General features: G+C 45.1%; 4 protein-coding genes across 4 annotated transcripts; 2 read left to right on the top strand and 2 right to left on the bottom strand.

The window, feature by feature from the left end:
* Positions 1–2,819: 2,819 nt before the first annotated feature.
* On the bottom strand, positions 2,820–3,788 carry PAAG_02847 (hypothetical protein; the record flags this gene model as incomplete). Its single annotated transcript, XM_002795325.1, has 1 exon — positions 2,820–3,788. The coding sequence occupies one exon, from the start codon at positions 3,786–3,788 to the stop codon at positions 2,820–2,822; it is 969 nt and encodes a 322-aa protein (XP_002795371.1).
* Positions 3,789–6,307: 2,519 nt separating this feature from the next.
* Positions 6,308–8,302, top strand: PAAG_02849 (hypothetical protein; the record flags this gene model as incomplete). Its single annotated transcript, XM_002795327.2, has 10 exons — positions 6,308–6,403; positions 6,477–6,656; positions 6,818–6,876; positions 6,977–7,068; positions 7,148–7,259; positions 7,331–7,367; positions 7,470–7,553; positions 7,697–7,782; positions 7,853–7,964; positions 8,120–8,302. The coding sequence occupies 10 exons, from the start codon at positions 6,308–6,310 to the stop codon at positions 8,300–8,302; spliced, it is 1,041 nt and encodes a 346-aa protein (XP_002795373.2).
* A 4,471-nt stretch (positions 8,303–12,773) lies between these two features.
* PAAG_11558 (hypothetical protein) lies at positions 12,774–13,523 on the top strand (the record flags this gene model as incomplete). The annotated part of the gene is made up of 2 exons (XM_015847188.1): positions 12,774–12,938; positions 13,224–13,523. 2 exons carry the CDS (start codon positions 12,774–12,776, stop codon positions 13,521–13,523), a joined length of 465 nt encoding a protein of 154 aa, XP_015703212.1.
* A 3,881-nt stretch (positions 13,524–17,404) lies between these two features.
* PAAG_02852 (hypothetical protein) lies at positions 17,405–19,552 on the bottom strand (the record flags this gene model as incomplete). The annotated part of the gene is made up of 1 exon (XM_002795330.1): positions 17,405–19,552. One exon carries the CDS (start codon positions 19,550–19,552, stop codon positions 17,405–17,407), a length of 2,148 nt encoding a protein of 715 aa, XP_002795376.1.
* Between the last annotated feature and the right edge of the window lie 3,647 nt (positions 19,553–23,199).

Consider the following 23,199-nt stretch of genomic DNA (forward strand, 5'->3'; position numbering starts at 1 on the left):
TTATAGGTGTTATGCCCGTATGACGTCATAAGCCAAAACAGGGTCCGTCCTAGCCCTAACACGATGATCGTGTAGTTATATGAGGTTCGGATAAATCGACCTTTAAACCAATTATTGGGTAATTCCAAGGGGGAGGGATCGGCGTGGGGGGAGGTCATTGATAGATGTGTCGTGCGCATTGCGATGACTACTCGCCCTAGGTAAGCCACACCCTCCTACTCCTCCTCCTCCTCCTCCTCATTCTTCATTAAATCTAAAGTGTCTGCTGAAAGAGCTCACTGTTTTCCGATCAAAAATCATCTCGTTCAGGATGGGGCCAGAACACGAGACCATCTTTGTGCACACTGAGGAGATGTTGGAGTCCTTTCCGCAATCGTTCAAGGAACCAGATAGCGTTAGATGAGCGTTCAGACACCATCAAATTAGATGGCGTGGATACGGATTACTTCGCTCGATGCTGCATGTATGTTTGTATGGGCGATTGTTCTGAGCCTCAACCGAGATACAAACCCTCCTGCGAAACCTGAGGTAGTCTTCAGTCCGATTATTGCAGACCAATTGTGAAACATGGCAACATTTTCAGCGATTCAGTGGATATCAGCTCGGATCGATGGTGTTTTGGTCGGTAGAATAAGAAGATAACTCATGGCCGTCCAGCAAGTCCGCAAGCTTCCGGTGGCTCCTCATGATCCACAGAGAATACAGTATCAACTCCACAAGTAAGACCAGTTGAATCTTCGGTTTTGAAGAGGGCACCCTCAACCTTGCATCTTTAATGTAGGGGTATTGGCGATGCTTTCATGATTGCATCCGCGTTCCTCCTGGCAAAGTCAAGCGGCTGCCTTCTCAATACCCACTACTCAGAGTCAGAATGAGCCTGTATTGTGGTAGGAAAATTGTACTTACTGGTGAGAGATCATGCAGCCGCTGAGCATGCAAAAGGGATGAGAGCTCATAGTATCGTATATATATCATCTGTACAAACACTTTTGCCATTATGTTTCCAACGACAGCAGAATGGATTTTTGGCCAGATTCCCATGAATTGAATGGTTCCGCTGAAGGTAGTAGTGTTTCAATGGCCGCATACAAGCTTGGACCTTAGCCATGAGAACGAAGGATGGATGACAGCAGGCAGGGTATTGGCGGGTGTTGATGACCGACGAACGTGTTGGTAACTAAATGCTAATGATAGATGCGGCAGATGTGTTACCTAGAAGAGAAACAAGCTACGAAATAGATCCTATTTCCAATCTAGATGACATGAAATATTTAAAATCAAGCAGCCAGCTGAACTCAAAGAAGCAATTTCAATTATTTCAATTATATGGAAAAATAAAAGGAAACGAGACAAAACTCCCAAGTTTTCCAGGCTCCGTCTATTGCTCATGCACACCCGTGTTTATACGTAAATCCAATACCCACACCCTAAAAGCCCTATTCTAACAGATAACAGACCAATCTGCAGAACATCACAGCAAGGAAACACCACAACAAGATCCACAAAGGAAAAAGAAATATCAAAGTTAGGTACACCAAAACCAAGAGGCACTTAATACCGCGCGTGTATAGGGTTTCAATTCTCATCAAAAACTTAGCCCCAAAAACCCAGAAGAACGAAGGCCTTAGTTCACATAATGTCGTCTTACCTAAGTACTCCACATCCATTAAACCTAGCCAGGTTAATGCAATTGTTACCACCGCTATGTTTTATCCCCGGAATCAAAAAAGAAAGAGAGAAGAGAGAGAGGAAAGATAGGGAGAGAGGAAATTCAAGGAATGCACGTAAAAATCCATCCAGGGATGTGATGTCCGCTCGAGTGATATGCTTGTTTCCATACAGATACAGCCATGCTAGAGCAGAAGATGACACGAAAGAAAAAGGAGGAGAGAAACGAGTGACAAACAAAGAGGGTATCGAAGTAATAAGAAACAAAAGGATGCAGTGTCTTCCAAGATGCGGCAAGGGAGAGAAATACTAGCAAATAGAAAAAAGAAAAAAAAAATTAATAAAAATAATTAAAATAAATAAAATAAACCACAAATAATAGGCCAGGGTTTTGAGAGGAGAATGACGGGGTTACAACCAGATCCACCCAGATGAAACGCGGAATATTCCAAATCTTCAGAGGTCGTAAAAGTCGGAGGTTCATGGCATAGTAGCTTGCATTGAAGGATCCATCTCATGTTAGAATCTGAAGCAAGCATGACGCACTCAAGAGGTTGAGGAAGAAAGGAAGTGAGACTCGACGTTCCCTCCCTCTTTACCAGCTGATGATCTGGTGTCCACACCTCTTGCACAATCGATAAGTTACTCACTTTTGTCAAGCCACGGAGTTCCAGTAAGAAGCAGGACCAGCGGAGTTGACAAATTCTTTCCTCTATCTCGTTCAAAAATTCAGTAGTCGAAAGTATTTTTCCACCTGTGCGTCGTGTTTCGGGTTGAGCCGGCTCTTTTCATATTTTCAGAGGTTTTTTATTCTTATTTTAATTTCTATTTTTTTTGGTCGTCTTCGTCCAGGTTTTCCGGATGTATGGGCAATATGGTGAAGCGAAATGCGGAAGGTGGACAAAACAGCAGTGAAAAATACACAAGGAAAAAGGAGAAAGCAAAAGAAAAGAAAGAGAAAACAAATGAACAAGAACCAAATCATCGCAGCTAGTCTTCGCATTTGCCTTCTTCTGGTCTGATTTGTCAAATGCCTATGCGGAGTAATCCTTCTATTGGCATATCAAAATAGCATGAGATGCGATGACTGAAAATGAAGAAGAGTAGGCTACAACGAGCGCCAGGTGTAGGCTGTGTCTCTAAGCCCCACATCATCGTCGGTAATAGCCCATATTCGACTTCGCCGCAGCAATCGCCAGTGCATCCAATCCTCCCGTAATGCTATCAGAGCGGGAAGGGGCCGGTCTTCGTACCGTAGTCGTTTGCGATGCCACCTGGTTTAATGAAGAATAGGGCCGTCCGCCGTGACTGCGGCTGGTGGATCGACTTTTGGGTTCATCCGATCTGTCATCGATAGCAGGGGAAGAACCATGGGACTCGACGCCGAGATATTTATCGCGATCGTACTGCCTTCTCCGGTTCCAGTTCGCTAGAGCGGCATCTTCTTCTTCCTTTTTTAACAACGCCTCTTCTGATACGGATAGACGATGGGTCCGTCGATGTTGCTTCATATTATCCTTTCGAGTAAACGCCTTATTGCAAATTGGACAGTGGATACCCTTTTCGCCCGTGTGCTTCTTGCCGTGCCGTGCGGCGTGCCCGGAGGTTGTGAACGTTGCGGTGCAAGCATGGGATGCGGCATATGGACATGGGTATTTGTTCTTCCTGCTGACGTTGGTCGTTCTAATTTCTCCGATTCCGTTAAGCGAGGTTTGCGGAGAGGCGGGCTCCACATGAGGGATCTCGTTATGAGTAATTTTTTGAATGGAAAGCTTCTCTATCGGATGAGGGTAGGTTGAGCCACGACGGCTGGCAGAAGAATAGGGATTATCGAAGTGGTTTAAATGGGCTTCGTGGCCGTACGAATAGATTGAATGCTCGATGTCTCCATGGTGCAGTCTTGAATCTAGATGATTAGCCGGAGGGGATCCGGGGGAAAAAACATGTTGGTCTCCACGCATATTTTGATATCCACCTTGCGGGGGCAATTGGCGAACCTGCTGGTTGGTGAATGCCACTGCTTGCGGCCGATATTTCACTGGATTGATGGGTCGAACCGCAAAAGATGGGTTATCGTCGTTGTTTAAAATAGATATCATTTTAGGTTTGCGCTGGTCCATATCTTGGTCTATTCCACTCTTCTGCTGTGGGAATCCCTCAATTATAAAACTGATATGCCCTATTCACAGACAAAAAATTGGACTAGGTATCTAGATCGACACGTTAGAAGACCGCATGAAATAAAGTTAAAACAGATCCACGTACCAGCTTTTTAAAGTCGGTATATGTCTTTGATTTGTGTAACTGCCCCCGTGGGGACGATGTACAGAGCTCGTTGTCCGCTCACTGAACTGTATGAAGCAAAATTCGAGCTTGAGATTGGGTCGCGTGGAGTTCTGCGGTCTCCGATAACTGACGAAATCTCCCGCGAGAAAAGGGGTCTTGCGGCGGAAAGAATTACAGGAGGAAAGATATCCCCAAAACGATAGATCCGGAATATGGGAAGTTTAGAAATTGGGGTCGTAGTTGAAGTAGGGTCGTTTTCCGAACAATATATCACCATTGACAATCAAGAACAATAATAATCAGGGTCGAGGCTATCAAGGGAAAAGGATTGGAAGGCCGCGGGAGCACAATCTTGGACAGAAATTGGAAACCAGTCCAAAGCAGGTTGCAGCACAAATGACAGAGAAGGTTCGTGCACACTCAGGTTAAACACAAATCATGGAGCAGAATGATATAGATCAATAGGAGTCATCGAAAGGAAAATAAGTAGAGCGGATAAAAAGGACGGGTTGGGGAAGAAGGTCTATGTATGCAAGCGCAATAATCAATGCTAAATACCACCAACCAAAATTTATAATAATAATAGTAGTAGCGGTAGTGTAGTAGTGTAGTAGTGTAGTAGTAATAATTTAATTAATTATTATCTTTCTTTTCTTGACTTTTTCAAGGAAAGATCCACGTAGAACGCTGGTGCAAGGAGGGAAGGCTAACAGCTCAAATATGACCCAGAAATTATCGGAGACGTGGAGGGGGGAGGGGGGCACATAGTCTGTTTTGGAGGAGGGATTCAAGATGAAACAAGATGGTGGAAGACGATCTAGAGGCGTCTTCTACTGCCGGATCCATGGAGAAGAACCATGTAGATATATCGTTAGTGCTGGAGCAGAGTGTAATAATGATAGTTGAACTAGAAACGAAAGAACCCTCAGCGACGTTCTAGGGAGTCAGATTTGCGCCAGGGGCTATCCCATCTTGCCCTGCTGCTATTGACCAGGAAAATGCGAAGCAAAAGCAAATAACAACAGGAAGAAGACACGCGTGGGGGGGGGGGGGGAAAGCAAGGCGATTACCATAGACTCAGAGCAAAGGAACTCCAGCCTCACTGTGTTATGAATCTGATTCCACCTCTGGCTCTAGACAGAACAAATACTGGATTATCACAGGATTCCGCACATTTCCAAATGGTAAAGAGTTTTGCACCCTGCTGCTGCTGCTGCTGCTCATTCTGGGAACTGCTGAACAGCCTCATCCATGATTTTTCTTTCTCTTAAATGAACGAGGTTGAAGAAGCGATCAACCCATTGGTCACACTCCCGATCAAGTGCGAAAACAAAAGGAAAAGGAAAAAGAAAATAGCATCCTTGCTGGTGTGTCAAGCAACTGCAGCGGTCGTTAAGATGTTGGGAACCAAGAACTGAAAGCTGAAGCTGTTAGGGGAAATGTGATCCACAGATGTGTGTGGCGTTAGAAGACACATGGTAATTCATGGTTCATGGCTGCAGACCAATCTCTTTCAAGGTTTTGCCCATCGCGTTGACAAGCAAGGGATGATTATTGGAATCAACACGATGAGCTAGAATTTGTTTTGCGGGCACCGCAAGCCACTTGGGGGGTGGGGGGGGTTGGGTGGAATTGAAGCATCCATCAAGCCCTCTCTTGTCGCCAGGCATGACGACAATCCACAGTTGGCTTCATCCCTTGAACCATCGGGATTTGGGGGGGGGAAGATCCGACGACTGGGTAACAGTCGCGTAGGGTCTAATTAATTAGCAAACGCCCTCTAGGTGAGATTAGTTCCGGATCAAATTCCAGTCAATAACGTGGTTTTCGAGCACCTAGTGGGTTAGGGCTGGTTTGGCGGGGCGGGTAGGGGAGAAAGTGCCCATTTTAGCGGTCGTCCGGAGCGATTATCACTAATATGATTAAGGGATCCGAATGTTCTTGGTGGTCCCTGAATGCTGAAGCATAAATTCATTACCTTGTTGCTCCGTTCAGGCGGACGGAATAACCTCCAGTGCTCTCTTGCAACGCTCGCAAAGGATGCAGTTAACATAGGTCTGGTCCCCAAAATTGATGCTTGAGCTTACATATTTATCTCCAGACTCCCAGGAGTATTTTCATTCCCCCGGATGGGCTCCTGTTATTTGTTGTTCTTCCTACACATATGTTTTACTTGGCAATGCAATGGTAACTCACCTGTTGCTGTGCATGCATGTACGTATAACTTAGTTCAACAGGCTATGAAAACCTGCTGTCATTCAGCCCCCCGACCCTTATAATCCTTGGGATTCGGGTGACCCACCCCCTGTTCACTTCAAGTTCATCTGCTCCCCCAAATCAGGGCGATCTCGTCATGGACAGCAGAATTAGAATACAAGGGTCCATGTCGCGTGTGCCAAATGTGATTTTGAAAGGTGACAAAATTCCTATCCATCCAAGGCATACAAAGGTACGGAGGACGGAGGGCACTAACATGTTTTAATCGCATTTCCCAGCAGCAAGCAAGTAAATACTCTCTGTAGTGCTGTGAGCCTCTATTCCTCATCGCCATCTTCGCCGTCGGACAATGTGAGAATCACAAATTTGCCCCGCAGAATCCCACTGATGGAGCTGTTCGTTCCTATCTCCGTTTCAGCCTTACCAGTCGAGAAAGCGGAGTTTTCCGTGCCAGCAATACAGAGGTCAAAGATGGTTCAGCCGGGGTGTGTGTTTCCTGTGCTTTTGTAGGTCCTGTGTATATGTGTGTGCCTAGGTATACGTACAGTAGATAATGCAACTATCGCACATGAATCCAGATGAAACCGTGATCTGGTGGGTTGTACAACTCTTCTCCTTGCCAACTTGACCATCGTATCTGCTTAAGCCCCCTCGCCCACTTTCATGGCATGACACGCCCCGAGAGAAGCTGCATATCGGAAAACTGTGAGCATGTGAGATATGTGCAGGACAAAGACATCCACAATATCAATTGTCGTGCCATGGACATGAATTTTCGACTCGACCTCCCTTTTTTAACTCGGAGCGTGGGAGCCATGCGTATTCGAGCTCACACTTCCCATGGAATGGAAAGATCCTGCATTTTGGCCCCTGGCTGCGAAAAGAAATACTTAGATCGTGTGATCCATTTCTTAGATTTCGGAATTTTGGCCAATGATTCATCCCTTTATCAACTTCCGTAATCGACATTGAATAGCCGACTTCATCTGGCATCAAACCGTGTTCTGCATTTCTGGTTCCGCTGCCATGCCATTTTCAGACGTGATGAGTCTAAAGAGCTTCCGATCTGCAGGAGCCTCGGGAGTGGGGTATGGACTTCTCGTCATTCGGCGCCAAAACAAAAACAAGTCCCTGTTTTCCTTTTCTTTCTTTTTTCTAGGGGTTGCGCTTTTGGTGGTGATTGCATCCAAGAACTCGTGTGAAGTCCACGAGGCACTCAGGCAAATCATCGGAAGCTAGATTGATAGTTGGCTTCTGCTACCAGCGAATGTGATTATACATACTTCCTCGATGGGTAGCGGTTTGTCCTGCGCCTTTCCTTTCACTATTGCCCGCCGCTTTCAGCCCATCGGCAAATCGGTATTGGGAGGGAAGATTTCCATGTATGGACAGTGCTCCGTCCATAACAAGGCCCTTCTTCCACCCTGACAGTAAGTGATAACTGATTGCGAGAGTTTAACTATACTCCGCTAGTCGAAACCGAATGCCGATCTGGCCTAACTATTCATCCACTACGCCAGATTAGCCAGTTCCAATAAATGCCAATTGGGGAGAAGGCTTTTATGGGATTTTTACAATTCATTTCCAAACAGAGGAATGCCATGATGATGGGTGTGGTTAACCCAGCTACCCGCAAAGCAATCGCTTGTCTGCTTTGATGCTGATAATTAAAGCCCTCTAGCCTGCGCATTCTTCTACGAGACACCAGACCCACACAACCAAGTATCAAACGAGCTGCAACTGTTATTGCGGGTTTCATTAATACTTTGCCTGGCAGTTTCGCAATGCAAGAGGTAAAAATGAATCTGTCGGATACATCGAAGGACACCTCACAGTGACCGCGAATCCTCTCTTTGCGTCAAAGAAGAGCAATAAAAATGAAAAACAAAAAGAAAGGTGGGGTTTTTATAAAGGACACAAATCAACGGCAAAAAGATTTCCGTTCCAGTACCAACCCAAAAACACGGTTAATGACAAGGTCATCGAAAATTACAATGGCCAACCCAAACAAGACAAGAGGGCGGACCGGGATCCAGACGTTGTGTCAATCCTTCAAAATGGCATGTTAGCAACCCAACATCCCAACGTAACCTCTTTGTTCACGGAGCACCAATATAGCCATGGGCGATGAAACGGTGTTGTGTTTGGTGGAGTAGGAGGCTCACAATTTTACGTCCAGGTTGCATGGGGCTCTGCTGCCTGCTACCCGGCACTGCTCAAGGGTTTCTTCACTAAGCCGCAAATCAGTATCAAAACCCTTTACATTCCCATGACACTTCATGTAATATTATATATGGCAATGCTGCGTAATGTTAACAGGAGATAAAAGGAACCCCCAGCATCTACTCGCAGGAGAGTTTCTGACATGGTCTGAGGACTGACTGGTAACCTCAGCCGCTCTATCGTCAACTATTAGCACCTGGGGAAATTGAAACACCGAACAATTTCAGAAATTTTCCCACCTCACATGCATTTCGTATTCGGGTCATTTGTTTGCTCCCACTCATTGTCGGCGTCGGGTCCCAGTCCATAAGCTGACACGGATTTTGGATAGTGTTCAAGAAAGGGAAAAATTGCATGACAATCATTGAACTAAATAAAGTTCAGGGTCGCAATCAGGGTCTCCTCCTTCCCATGTCATGGATCTTATCACTTGACCGCTTACTTCAAAAAGTAAATGTTGCGGTAATTAGTTGGCATTCAGGGATTGCTAACGGGTCTTCCTACGAAGGGCTACGGTGGTGTATTTGTAACAATTCTCTACCTTTCCAAGGTTGACCATCGTGGGACCTCATTCCACGCATATTCCCCGAACTCAGGATATCGTGTGGAACACATATAAAACCATCCACGGTATTAGTCCTTTCTAAGGCAAAAAAAAAAAAAAAAACCCATCTGGAGTATTAGGGGATATCCATCAATTTTCTGAAAGATTTCCAAGAAGATTGAAATATTGACTAAGAACTTACAGATCTCTGTTGGTAAAAGGACAGGGAAAAAGCAGTTAAAACATGAGACGCAGCAGAAAACAGAGACTCTTCAAGGACCGGGAATGCTGCTTTTTCTCCCAGATGCTCAGGCATAAGTTTCACCCTGAAACCTGATAGTTCTGATGGCACCCAGCACATTAATAAACATTTTCGATAAATGAGTTGTTGTCAGTTTGCCTGGTTTCTCCTTCTCCTCTTTCTATTAAAGTGGACCACATTCATTTCCATGTTTGAACTATGGCAGTTTTCTTCAAACTGTCTAAGAATATTTATTAATTGTGTCTATATCTGCAGGCTTAAAATGGTTGTGTATCGTCCATACAGACGTGAAAATGAAATCAATCTGAGGGGGTTGTGTAGCTTAGTGGAAAAGAGAAAATTATTCAACCGAGGCTTTTTTTTTTTTCCACAATGCTTTTGTATGCTGTCAGAGTATGAGCTGAGTTTGTGTGCCATTTACTGGGCAGCAAACGGTGAGTGATTTAGCGCTGATTTTCCATCATTCATGAACCCTCGATTGGGCACTTAGGCACCCGTCACCTCCCTGGAGTTTCTGACGTAATCATTTGATCCGTTACATCCCTTTGCGATGTGAGCATAGCTTCGTAAGATGGAACAGTTTACATTCTCAGTGTCTATTCAATACACCCATAGAAATGTGGTCGTGTCATATCCATAGACATCTTGAAACGAGCGTTATATTGAGGGCTTCATCTAAGACGCGCGAGATCAAATTAAAAGCTGTTGTGCTTAAGAAAAAAAACGTTGGAGATCTAGCCCACAGATATTTGAAGGATTTTGGCTAGTAAGTAAGTTACATGATAAATGCCTTCATTCTCCAATGGTGCTAGAAGACATCTAGAATCGTTCTTTCCGCTAATCACCGTCATTGCCTGTTCCCTCGTTGATTTTCTATATCGTGTCCACTGGCCGTCTGAAACAAGCCACAATTCTGATCTACAGATAGCTATTTGGATATGATAACAACAGAATCCTTCAAACCAAGACGAGGAAGCCACTGCTTCCATTATTCAGTAAATATAGTTAGTAATCCAGGGCTGCCTTTCTCCCAGTAGCTGCTTGGTTGTTCGGAGAACTAACCCTCCGTGTGTAAATCATATTGCAAGCCACTACAAACGGAAAGACAAAGGGGATTTAATCAAAAGCAAAGAGCCGTGAATTCCAGTGCATTGGAGGGAGCGCAGGGTAATGTAATTATTCTTGCAGTCCGGCGGTAAATGAGAACTTGTAACTCCAAATGGTCAAGGAAATAGTCCTCTAACTTTCCCAGAAGCATGTTCCCTGACTGACAAAGTACCGATTTTGTGTAAATTTCTTCATGAAAAGGTCCCTCAACGTGTATCACATGGCCTCGAGAAACCCCCATCACCATCCTGGTATTCTTTATTTGCCTTTTCGGCCGGGATGGTACTTGCACCATTAAAAGCTACGTGGCCAGAACCAGCCTTTGCCGGTATCCGTGACGCTATATTTGTTATTGATTGGCGTCACTACTAGGTTTAGGCAATTATAAGAGACACCGTTAAAGATGAGATTGATGATATGGAAAGAATTTGGAGAGCGCATTTGTGAGCAGTTAACTCAGGAACTTGGCATCCCAAGATGTAATGTATGTGTATACACATACCCCTTACAGCACAAACTGGCTGACTCGAGCTTTTTCCTTTGCTAGCAATCGGCGCTTGATAGGCGGGAAGCCTCAATCAGCCTGTCGTCTGGTGCAGCACAAACAATAAAGCACTAAGTACAGGGGTTGCAGGGACGCAGATTCTGTGTCATCACGAAACCCACCCCAATTAATGCAGAAAAGTTGGTTTCCTCAGGGCTCTTGGCTCATGCAACGGGTTACATATTCGAAGACAGATCTTACCTTCGCTCCACGTTTTATACAATTTCGGCGCAGAAATATGGATTGCTTGATCAAACAAGGCCAATCTTGAAATCCCGAGGGGGCTGAAGTCAGGTTACCCAATAAGAATGCGGCATTGCCAGTGGGAGAAACCCTGAAAAGTGGGGCGTGTCCACTTTACTCACCTTAAAACGTGGCCGCTAAACCAATAACACACTAGCCCTTAACTTTCCATCCTTCCATTACTTCTAGAAGAAGCCTAGAAGAAGTCTAATTAGACGAAGGCTATTTAGATTCTCCGCCCACCTTCTAGACCTCTGCCATGAAACGCCAAAGAAAATAAATAGGGTCTGCGTAGCTACCATACTATATGATTTCCCAAAACCACTCGAAAAATCATGAAGAGAGAGCTTAAGGAGCATCTCAGTGCAAAAAGCCATTCAAAGCCACGTTCCATACAAAGAAGCGCACCTTGATCAGGCGAAGATTCCTAAGCAATCCGAGTGGGCCGGGGAACCAAGACGAATAGCTTCTCCATTCCAATACAATCCAGCTTATTTCCCTGGGAAAGCATGTACCCCGCTGACTGCTCCACGGTCTTGTGCATTATTATGTCAAATATCGGAGAAGGTGCTGTAGGATGGAAAATTATCCCAGTGACGTCGTCTGATCTCATTCCCACTTAGTTCTCCGTAAGGCTAAGTACTATTTTACTGCACATATTGGAATAATCCACAGTTAAAACGCATGGCTTGACATAAATCAACACTTGAGTCAAATACGTGCTAACACTATTCAATAATTATTTAATAGCAGTATATATGTGGACAATTAGGGTCTTTATTCCCCCCATGATTCAGAATCAAATCTGAAAGAATGGATGTCATCCCACCAACTTATCGCCATATATTGTTTCATCCAAAGTCACTCCGATCCCCCTCGTATCAAAGAGCTGGGCTTACTGTTGCGCATAATGGCAGTTTCATCAGTGGCTTAGTCCACAAGGCCCCTGTCGATATGTGCAAAATATTCGATGTGGTATTCGAGGCAAACATAAACGATTCTCACAGTTCGATTTGCTTTGAAGAACATTATGCATTCATCTGGTTCAGTGATAATAGATGTCCCTTATTCTCTCAAACAATACCAAAAAGATGCAATCATACACCCTGAAGGATAGCCGCGCTTCTGGGTGAGTGATATTTTTGTGAGCGAGGCATTCCGCGTCCTTCTTTGGCTGTCTGCCAACAGCGCCAAAGGCGCATTCGGCAGTCCGGGTTTCAATGTCACCTTCTCCTTTGGAACTAGGACACAACTGACTAGCTCCGGTAGATGATGCTTGGGTCCACCGCGAGGGAAGGGTGATCCCTCCACTTTCTTGCTGGGTGCGAATAGGAGTAAATAGGTTATGCTTCCACACTAATTCATGATTTCCACTTTGATCAACTTACAACAACTATTTCTGGCTTCTGAGCCAACATCGATCATGAATTAGGTCTCTTATTTTCAGTTTTCAGACCTGATATGCACATGAAAGCCGTCATTATTAAAGATATGCTGCAACAAGCATTCTCAAAAGAGAGATCTCAGATGGAAAGTACATGGTTTATTTCATTACAGAGGTTTAACCCACGTTTTATTACACAGCTTGGCATCTCACCTACTGGTTTTTATCAATCATCCAAAAGGGCGTGTGATAAAAGAAGTGCCATTGTAGAAATTGGATTCGGACATTCCCAATAATGTTCAAAGAACCAAGAAGTAAAGGGAATTTGGGCATGAAGTTCAAAGAAATCAACCCATGCATGCAGCTTTTGAGTGACACAACAGAAAAGCCATGGTATTACCAGGCAGTGCTGCAGGGGCTGCCAACATCTGAAGCCCAAAAAAAGGATAATCCCCACAGCGTTTCTGTCTCTTATTTTTATTTTATTTTATTTATTTATTAATTTTTTACAAATGTCTACCCCTTTCCCCGCGTTTTACCTGCTTTTATGCAGATGGGTCACGTCTTCAATCGTGCTTCTCTTACCCTCAGCCCCAGCTAGTTGCGTTTGAAATCCCCAGTCGAGCATGTCGTTTCTTTGACAACATAGACTTTGCCAGACCCTGGACTAGTCCAACTAATTTCTTACATCACGTATTTTCCGTTCCTTAAGCCGTCGAATTCTGGCTGCGCTTGAATAGGCGAGGATCGCTTGAGCCTTAACCAATTATGCCGAAAGTCTATGTCATTTCCTGCATCCACGTACATCATGGTGCAGGGTAAGAGAATCGAGTGGGTCCATCTATCTGAATCCTCTCACCTTGCCTCAATGGGGAAACCAACAGCATCCGCGCCACTCTTCTCCACACGGAGAAATCCACTGGCAAACAAACCTTGGAGGGGATGGCTGAAACGCATCCAGAAATTTCATGTCCAGGGTCCCAGGTTGCTTAAGCTCAACCCACAGATTATCGGGGCATGGATCCCCAGCAATAGCTACTCTTGAAGCGGAGATAAGCGAACTGCTTGCAATATCCCGCTGTCTTCCTGAGGAAAAACACCCTTCAGCCCCCCCCCCCCCCCCCACAGTCAACGTGGATTATGGAGAAATATTATTCGCAAGAAATACCACATACATGATAGGGCGTATAAGGTGGACGATCATCGCCAGTGTCTAGCTTCAAATGGCAGCTACCAAGAACGCCTTTAGAAAGCAAAAGAATCAGGATACGAGAAGAGGGGCCTGGAGGGCAAAATATCTAGATCCAGTCTCAACAATTGGCTCATTGCTGGGCCCTTGGATTTTAGTCGTAAATCGAAGGAGCAAACTAATCTTGGATTTTTGGGTAAAAAAATTTTTTTTTTATTTTTATTTATTTATTTATTTTACACCGTTTAAGGGTACTGAGCTTGAAGCTTTCTAAAGTGCGGAACCTTTCCCGCATAACTTTTCTTCGGCTTACTCCCTTTCTATCGCCTGCAAATGATGTTTAGCATTATCTCTTGAGACGGTGGAGTGGCGGAACGAGCACCAACGTTGCATTGCTAGCTCCAGATGTCTCTTGGTCAATCCATCAACTGTCTTGCTGAAACTTTGCATCATCTCCTCTCGCCGTCTGAAATTTTCCAATCAAATGCGACAGCCATTCAGGCAAAGACAAGAAAATGGCGTATCTTGACAGCAAGCAGCGCCTCTCTTGGCTCTCCGGTTTTCGTTTCTATGTGGTTTCACCTAGAAGATTCAGATTCAGTAGGAAGAATTGTAGGGAGTATGGAACTCCGCTTCCATCCTCATGGTCCGAGTAAGACTAATATCGGGATTTGTCTTCGGTACTTTCAAAAACTTGACCCTCATTCCCTTCATATTCTTATTTTCTTAACGAATGATCTTTCGTTAAAAGGGACCTTGCTCATAGCAAAACTCAAGATTTGATATTATTTACTAGGATCTTTACCCCACCTCGACAGAGGCAAATAATGGCATAACTTCTAACGAATCGGAGGTCATGGATGTATGAAAAGAAAAAGGCCTCTAGTCCCACTTATTATTCCCCTCTTTCTTAATTTCATACTTTCTCAATTAATCTGCCCCATCCTGATGGTTAGATGGACAAACAGGGCCATGCTCTGCAATTGTGCCGTCCGATTCAATAGGCACGATGTCTGTTGCATACTGACCCGGGGTATTTTGAGAGAAAAAAGAAAATATATTGGCAACCTTTCAATATTCTGATTAATTTTTCTGTTATGGTTATATTATAATACTTGCTGACTGTTGAGGTTCTGCTTTTCTTTCTTTGTGGCTGCTTATTTCGTCTGGCCAATTGTGTTAATAATTTATTTCAGTCATTTATTCTCACTGGTTGTTTCTCATGCATTCTTCCGCCTACATTGCAGGTGTTAGACGCAGTCTTCCCTGAGATGAGAACCCCCTTCAAGATGTGAAAATATCCTTTCTCTCTTGGCACCCCGCATTGTTGAGCGAGCCGAACCTCCAAAAATATGAGGTCTGTAATTACCTCTGGGGTTGTTCTTGTGATTTATTAGCCTCAACTTGCCAGAGTTTGGGTGTTGATTGATGACAATCAACTAGACTTGGGAGCTCGCAAAATTATCACTGAATATTGTTCTTCTTTCCGTTTGTCGACGCGGCAACCACACTTTCCACATCATCATCACCATCATTCATAACCCTTTGGAGACTCAGGGAGAACTGGATGAGAAGGCTCAGGCCTCTTGCTAACCCTATCTTGTCCCGCCCAGCGCACTCTCACCAAAGAGCGCCATCAAATCATGTGAGAGCATGAGAATCCCATCTCAGCTTCTGGCTACCCGGGGCTCATTCAGTTGATGATTATAATGACTCCTTAGACGGCACCAATTTTGCATCTAGCTGCATGCGCTTTTGTGCAGAACGATAGACATCAAGCAGCTCCCGGAATTCACCAATGGGCTGCGCTTTGTAGCAAGCAGTAAAGGAGGACCACGCAAAACTAGACACACTATCCTAGAGAGTCCTTGCTTCTTCGTTTGGTCACAAGAAATTGAGCTTCAGGGATTGGATGGGCGGTCTGAGGGACGGTTGGAGATCCAAGTCCAACTCGAGCATTCAACGAAAGTTCAGCTAGTGATCTGAAAGCATTGAGGGTTCAGCCACGATGCCTGTGTTTCCGCAAGTCATGCCGTTATCCCTTTTGCCTTTCATTTTCGTCTACCATTCTACCGGCACGTCCTCCATGTTCTATCTCCTATTGTGTAATGTAGCAGTTGGGCTAAACAAAATAGAAAAGAAAATAAACGGGTGAAGAATGAAAAAGGGAAAAGAAAAAGAAAAGAATAAGAAAATTTGGATATTACTCTTTCGATTCTTGATTCCATATAACTATTTTCAGAAAAGGGCAGCATAAAGACATCCCCGCCTTGTGGATTAGGTTCGATTGTTACTTCTACTATTCATATGGGTCAGCGACAACAGGAGAAGATTATCATACCCATATCATACTTTCTCACGGGCTCCAAACATTACTATTTCCAATACTGTTCCCCTCGTTTCCTTCTTTCTCCTTGTTTCTTGCCATCTGCAAGCCGAAGACGAAAATCGGTTCATAAAATATTAGCCACGGCATCATCAGTGAAAAGTCAAGCTAGGCAGCAACGATTAAAATCAAAAGCAACAGACATCTAAGTAGTCATTCAAATAAGAAGCGTATGGAATTCCTTGTCTCTACTTATTTGATATGAATTTGTATCGAAGTGAATCCCCATTGAGAAGTTCAGTTAAACAAACCAAAGTCAAAAAAGCGGCAAACACTAAAAGGAAATACCAAATATTTCTTTTAAGGATCTTTTTCCTCCTGCTCCTGACCCATGTTCCATTTCATTCTTACAAACATGTCAAAGCGAATGACACACACACACACACACACACACACATGGCTGAGAGAAAAGACGACAAGGAAAAAAGGGAATAACGAAATAAGGAGGTTCATTCAAACTCATTTTAGGTATGAATCTAGAAGACACATAGGTAGACGGATAGAAAACATCTTTGACCCTTCAGCTTACAGTATAGTGTAAGGGAATCAAGAAGAAAGATACAAAATTGTAATAAATGGGGGAGGGAATTGGATATGGACGGAAAGTGACGGGCGGCCAAAACACAGAGAGGGAATGCGAATACGAAAGACGATAAAAAAATAGCTGCATTCCAGGATATGCAACGAAAAAGAGACATTGAAGAAGATTGGATACATTAACGGAAACCCGTCTAACGAATTCGAGTGAGACGGCCAAAGAGAGAGGAAGAGAGATTGGGGTAGAGAGATAATGCCAGTGGTTTTGACTAATGGTGGATGTTTGAGTGATATTGTATATATACTGCATGAAACTGACTGCCGGTCTGACCCAAAAAAAAAAAAAAAAAAAAAAAATCAAATAGTGGTAAGAGAAGAGAAGAAAAGAAAAAAGAAAAAAACAAACACAAAAATAAAGAAAAAAAGTAGGTAAAAAGTCAAGAAAATAGAAGGTATTACTGATACAAAGAATTGAAGTAATTAAAGAACTGAAAAGGAGAGAGACGCAGCTGGTCATGTGGGGGAAACCTAGTAGAAGCAGTAACACCAATTAGAATGATAGTACAAAAGTGAAAACCTTCATCAGAGTGGGCGTTGGTATCGAAGACTAGAGAGGTCTACCGATCCATAAAATTGTGGTTGCGTATGGATCACGGTGCAAGGGAAAGTATTTGGATTTGGTTGGATGGATGGGGATTTATTGATGGCAGATTGACAGGGGAGGGAATATCGGAAAATTTCAAGATTAACCGTTAAAGGAGGAAGATAGGACCAGAAATTTACTGGCCATATGGGCAAAATGATGTTCGACGACCTATCGTGCGGCGGCGCCAAGGTTAAGCCAGCTTATATCTGAGTTCGCGGCCTTCTGAGGCTGTGAGTGGTCTCGCGATTGCGACCTCGAAACCTCTTGATCATTACTTGGCCACTGGGTCAATGGACGTTCCCGCCTTGGCTGAGTCGATAGACCAGGCGTCTGGTACAAGCTGCTAGAATAATTGCTGCTTGGAACTCGGTCGTCGCGGAAATGGTCTCCCGTGGAAGGCCAGCCTGAGTTTTCGTGTATGCTTGCCGGGACGCCGGAGGAGTACTTGTCGTCTTCATAGTAATCAGAAACGACGCTGATGGAATCTCCGCTAGAGATTTTTGCCTTCAATCCCTGCTGGATGACAAGCGTTTCGCCGAATTTTGGTGGGTGCTCAGTGCTGGGGCTGCCCGAGGGAACGCGACCGACATTTTGAGTTTGAACATTTAAAGGCGTGACGTCCGTCGAGAGCTCAGGCCATCCGCTGCTCCTGTAGTCTGACTTGGACATTAGGGTAGAAGCGGACGACCTGGGAGATATACTTCCACATATCTGCGTATCATTGTCGCCCTGGAAATATTTACTCCATCCTTCATCGGTGCGTCGATCGCCTCGAGTAGCATCCTTGTCCCCAGAAAGTGGGGTCGAATTCTCACCAGGAAGGTTAGTTGTCTGTATTTGTCGAAGAGGCCCTCTGCCCGTTTCCTTTTCCGCTAGCCCCAGCGTTGGACTGGGCCGTGCAGGAGCAGCAGCTTGGAACGGTTTGTCAACAAGTTGACCAGACATAATCACCCATGAATCGGCTGACGGGACGGGTCCTCTCGCGATCGGCTGTATGGAGCGTGTCAATGGCTCCATTCCTTGATCTTGGAAGCTTAATCGGTCCTTATCCTCCTGATATCCATTCTTGCCCCTCTTCATGAACCGATTCCGTCGCTTTCTCCAACCGATGAAGAGAAGAACGAATATCAGAACTGCTGCCAAACCCAAAATTGCTCCAAGAGTTGCGCCAACTATGGCCAACGTCCTCTTGTTGGAAGTATTGCGTATTAGCTCAGAGGAGCCAATAGAGGAAGAAGTCGACGTTGGCTCAATCGATGCAGACGAAGATGGAAACGTCGAAGTGGTCGTGGGAACGCTGCTCAATGTCCTGTTAACTCCCAGAAGCAACTCAGTTGTATCAACCCAGCTATTTTCAGCCTGATCAAAAATACTCAATGGTTCTTCATCATTGCCGCCAGAAATAACAACCAGTCCATTCCTATCCTGAGCAAGTGAAAAATCATCTCGGGTGATGTTCGGGGCGTTCTTATTATTGTATTTGGGAAAGTTTGTGAGAGTAACATCGCGTCTTTGTCTTTTCGATGGCCTGGTGGCTCTGCCACCGATTTCCTCGCCAGGTGCCGCCGGAAGACCGCCTGCACGTAGTATCACATATCGTGACACTGAGTTAGGCGACTTACTAACATCAAAAACTAGGAGTACCCTGGAACCATCTGCGCCAATCAACATTGAACATTGAGTTTTTGACTTCTCTTCCAAAGGCCTTGCCAGGCTGACTCCGGTGTCTCGCCATCCTTCGATTTTGCTGAAGGTGAATGTCCGGGTGTTAGCGGGACCACCTCCAACCATAAAGGCAGCATCATCGCGCCAAGGGAGCAGTAATGGATCAACGGATGGAGTGACCGCTGAGTTGAAAGCCTCCACTGTATATGGAGGAGCAGCGGATATCAAGAAAGTCTGGCTAGATGGGTTTGTACTGCCATCCTGGTTCCCGGCAAAGACCAAGAGTGAGGAGATTGAAGTAAGGTATATCACATCATGATGAACGCGATTCTTGATATCCGTGTTGTTGGCGCTCAGCGTCAATGTTCTCCATTTCTTGTCTCCCAGCGAATAGAGCTGAACGCCACTGAAGTCAGCTGAATTGGACTTTCCGCCAATAACATAGATACCAGGATCATTCGGATTGCCATCCACTCCTCCCAGAGTACAGGACGCCTCTGATACACGCTCGCCCATACGGAGTTCAGTCCATTTTCCGCCCAGCTTCAATGGTAGCGATAGAAAAGCATCGCCAGTGTGAGTATAGAAAATGTTCTCGTGGACGACGGAACAATGACCCTTCAGTTCGACTGGTGGTTTAGGGAAAGACATCTTGCAGTGCAAGGGGATGAAGGTCACCCAGTCTTTGAAAGATAAAACGGGACCTGGGTTTGGGGGGGGGGGGGGGGGGTGGTTGTCCAGAAGCTCTCCTTTGAACCGGCGAAGGATAGGCGTTGTTAACGTGGCCTAGAAGATTGTGACGCCGCTCAGAAGATGGAATTATCTCATGGTGTAGTAGATCGACTTTCAGACACACCACACACACAAATGCCGCAATTCGTTTTGGAGAATTTTGCGCAACGATGATTCCAAGCGTGCGTTCAAGAACCAGACAAAAAACGCCTTGTCATGCACCAGACTGATGATACCAATGACCCGATGAAAAGGAAACGGGCCAAACCAACGGGTCTTGGCACGTATTGGGGACTGAATAATTAGTGTCCTAGCAACAGCGGCCCTTCATCCCAACAACCAAAATAACAGTGATACAAGCTAACTCGACACGTCAAGAAGAGTTTTATTCCTTTAGCCAACCAACACCACCGTCGATCAATGGTCTTCTCCTATTGTCCGAAATCCAATTTCAAAAAGAGGAAAATCCAGCTTGTAAATAAAGGAGAAAATATCAATTGTGAATAGAGCCTCAGGTAGGGGACATGGAGGCGTGCGATGGGAGCCGTCAAAAACCAAACAGAACAGGGAGAGGACAGCAAATCTTCAGAGCAAGAGTATCCAGACTGATTGTATCTCAAAACCAGGAGAGAACAGGGATGGAAAAACAAGCAGAGACAGATATAGAGAGAGGTATAGAAGAGGGCAACGAAGGGAAAAGGGAGAGTGGTCAAAGGAATGGAAGGGCCGTCAAGGAGGGTGAAAGGACACCAGCCGGACACAGAGGTACGGAGCGGATGTGATGAGGTGAGATTGGGGAGGGATCAGGAGACAAAAGGGAGGAGGAGAAGAAGAAGAAGAAGAAGAAGAGGGCGAAGAAGTGGAAGAAGAAGAAGAAGAAGAAGAAGTGGGCAGAGGGAGGCAAAGGAAGTGCCGCACCTGGCGCGAGGAGCCCAAAAGGAGACGGGCGGGCTGGGACATGAAACAACGGGCTGGTATTTTTGGGTGCTTCTGGTATTGCTGGTACGATCAGCCAGGACACGATCTCTATTCTCATTCTCTGGTAGCTCAGCCTGCTCCGTACTCCGTTCCATGGTAGCAGGGCAAGATTTTCATGGAAATAAGCTCAATACACCAAACTCTTATTGCTTCCTTTGCCATTTTCGAACCAGTTAATCCCCGTTTCTTATAATAGGCAAATACGGAGTGTTCGCACTGGAAATAAGCAGAGAGTCGATGTTGGGAAAGTTCCCGCGTCCTTGCTGGAAATATGGGCCAAGGTTACATGGGATCCGTAACATTACGATTTGGTACCCGCCAATACAGCCGCGTCCCAGATAAGGTTGTGCTCAGGAACAGTACCAGATAAACAGTGCGAGATGCAAGTAAACCTGGGGTGATTCAAGCCGACACCAAGGTATTTAATACTTTCACCCCCTGACTCGGTTGATGATAGATTGTTATTACCGCCAAGTGCTGGACTTAACTAGAGGTGTATTTTAGTTGCTTATATCAGCCGACGCAGTAGTTAAACCATTGAGGGACACTGGCATGATCGTGATCTTCACTCGAAGCATGCAAGAATGTGTGGATGTAGGTAGGTGATTTGCCTGCCTGATCAAGTTCGGGACGCCTCTTGGATCCCCGACAATGCGCAAACAAGGGGCGGGAGCGCAGCGTTGACAGGATCCATACCTGCTATTAAATAGTTAACCCGCTATTGTGGAGCACTTATCTACCCACTCATGGGCCAAGAATATATATCTAGATTCTATTCAAATATCCGAAGGAAAATCCAACAAGACAGCAAAGGCGGGGGGGACCTCATCTTCAGAGAGTATTGTAAACAGGGGAGAATGAAATCCCATCCTGACAAACCAAGTCCTTCCGTGTTATAGTATCGATCCATGGGTGTTAATCGCTTCCAAGGTTTCTGCAAACGGGTAACACCATCACGAAACACCCCCCCCCCCCCCTGCGCGGTGGAAATCTGGGACAGAAAAAAAAATGGATCAAAATAGAATGCGGTGTAACCAAGGTCCCACATTCGAAATCACAATTTGAGCACTGTGGGCTGTTGACAGACTGAGTCCTGAGGGACCTGGGAGACAGAGAGGGTTTTTTTTTTTTTTTTTTTTTTTTTTTTTTTTTTTTTCTCTTCTCGCTCTTGTTGAACACAGGACATAACCGGTCCGACTGGGTCTGCCGCGAATATGGACGGGCCATAACACCGTGCCGCAAGTGCCCTCCATCGATCGCTTGAAAAATTGGTAAGAAAGCAAGAAAATGGAAAGGAAACAAAATGCCCTGTTTTTCGTTCTTGAGTTTCTTTTTCTTTTTCTTTTTCTTTTTCTTTTCTTTCTTTTCCCCCTTTTTTTCGAGATTTTGTGTTTCTGCCGCCGGGAGTGGGGGAGGTTTGAATAGTTTTGTCTCTTGTTCCCATGTCACGCATAACTAAAAAAAAAAGGGAGGGTTGTACAGAAAGCGGGGTGGGATGAGAGATAAAATGAGACAAAATAATTGGAAGATGCGCATTTCCCAGCTTCTTTTCGTCTCATCAGTACCAGCTAGCGAGATTCTCCATCGAGGCTGGAGGATCTACCAACGAGAACCCACGCTCGTTGCACAAAAGACTACGCTGAACAAAACCCACAAAAAGAGCAAGAAAACTTACAAGTTCTGAAGTTCTGGTAAACATCATTCATCCCAGCTGGCTGCAGAGGTTTTTAGCTCCAGTCTCTGCTGATGGCAGCGGAATGGATACAGGTCGTACCCGATGGCAGCTGACAGGTGGGGGGAAAAAAATGAAAGAAAAAAAAAAAAAAAAAAGGCTCTGAACTCAATATGAGGTAAATATCTGCCCGACCAACCAGAGGAAATGTTTTGTGTTGTTCGATTGCTTTCGCAATGAAAAGCTTTGAAGAATCTATCGCCACCAGCGGTTAATAACGGCCTAATGGATGCTTAGAGTTGTCGCAGTTCAGTTAAATTTGCCTTCAGCTCCTCTGCGCCTGAATGCAGGAGATTTTAACAGCACCATCCAACAAGGCTGGTCATATATAGTTTGTCGACGGACAGAATGAATGGTTGGGCAATGATTATGCTAGTTATATGAGAGGGAAATGGAGCTGGGAGGGTAGGGTTTGATAGGTATGCCCCGGCTCCGGACGGAATATTTGACTAATGCCCACTTGAGATAAGGATCAAAGATCCATTTCGATATATGACTACATGAACCTATGCTTATTTTGCAGAATACGATGTGAAAGAGTGTCAAATTGGCTCTTTGCAGAGTCTGGGCAACGGCGGTATACTTTTAACAAGTTGGATGAGCGAGATGCGAAAAGCCGCTCGATGGTTCCTACGTATTCGTCATTGTGCATCCCACACGGTACAAGTACACTTTGTCGCAATGGGGTAGCTGTGCCTGAAAATCTTGTTAGGCTGTTGTCCGTTTCGTGCTGTCGATTGGCTTGTTCGGTGGTTCGCCGGAGCTTCGCAACAATGACTCAGTAGGCGTCGAATAGGTTGGCGTCGTGGGTGGGTGCTTGCCGCTATTACTCACAGCAGTTTACGAGCTGGAGAGG

This window comes from Paracoccidioides lutzii, assembly GCF_000150705.2.
Source record: "Paracoccidioides lutzii Pb01 unplaced genomic scaffold supercont2.6, whole genome shotgun sequence".
Taxonomy (NCBI): domain Eukaryota; kingdom Fungi; phylum Ascomycota; class Eurotiomycetes; order Onygenales; family Ajellomycetaceae; genus Paracoccidioides; species Paracoccidioides lutzii.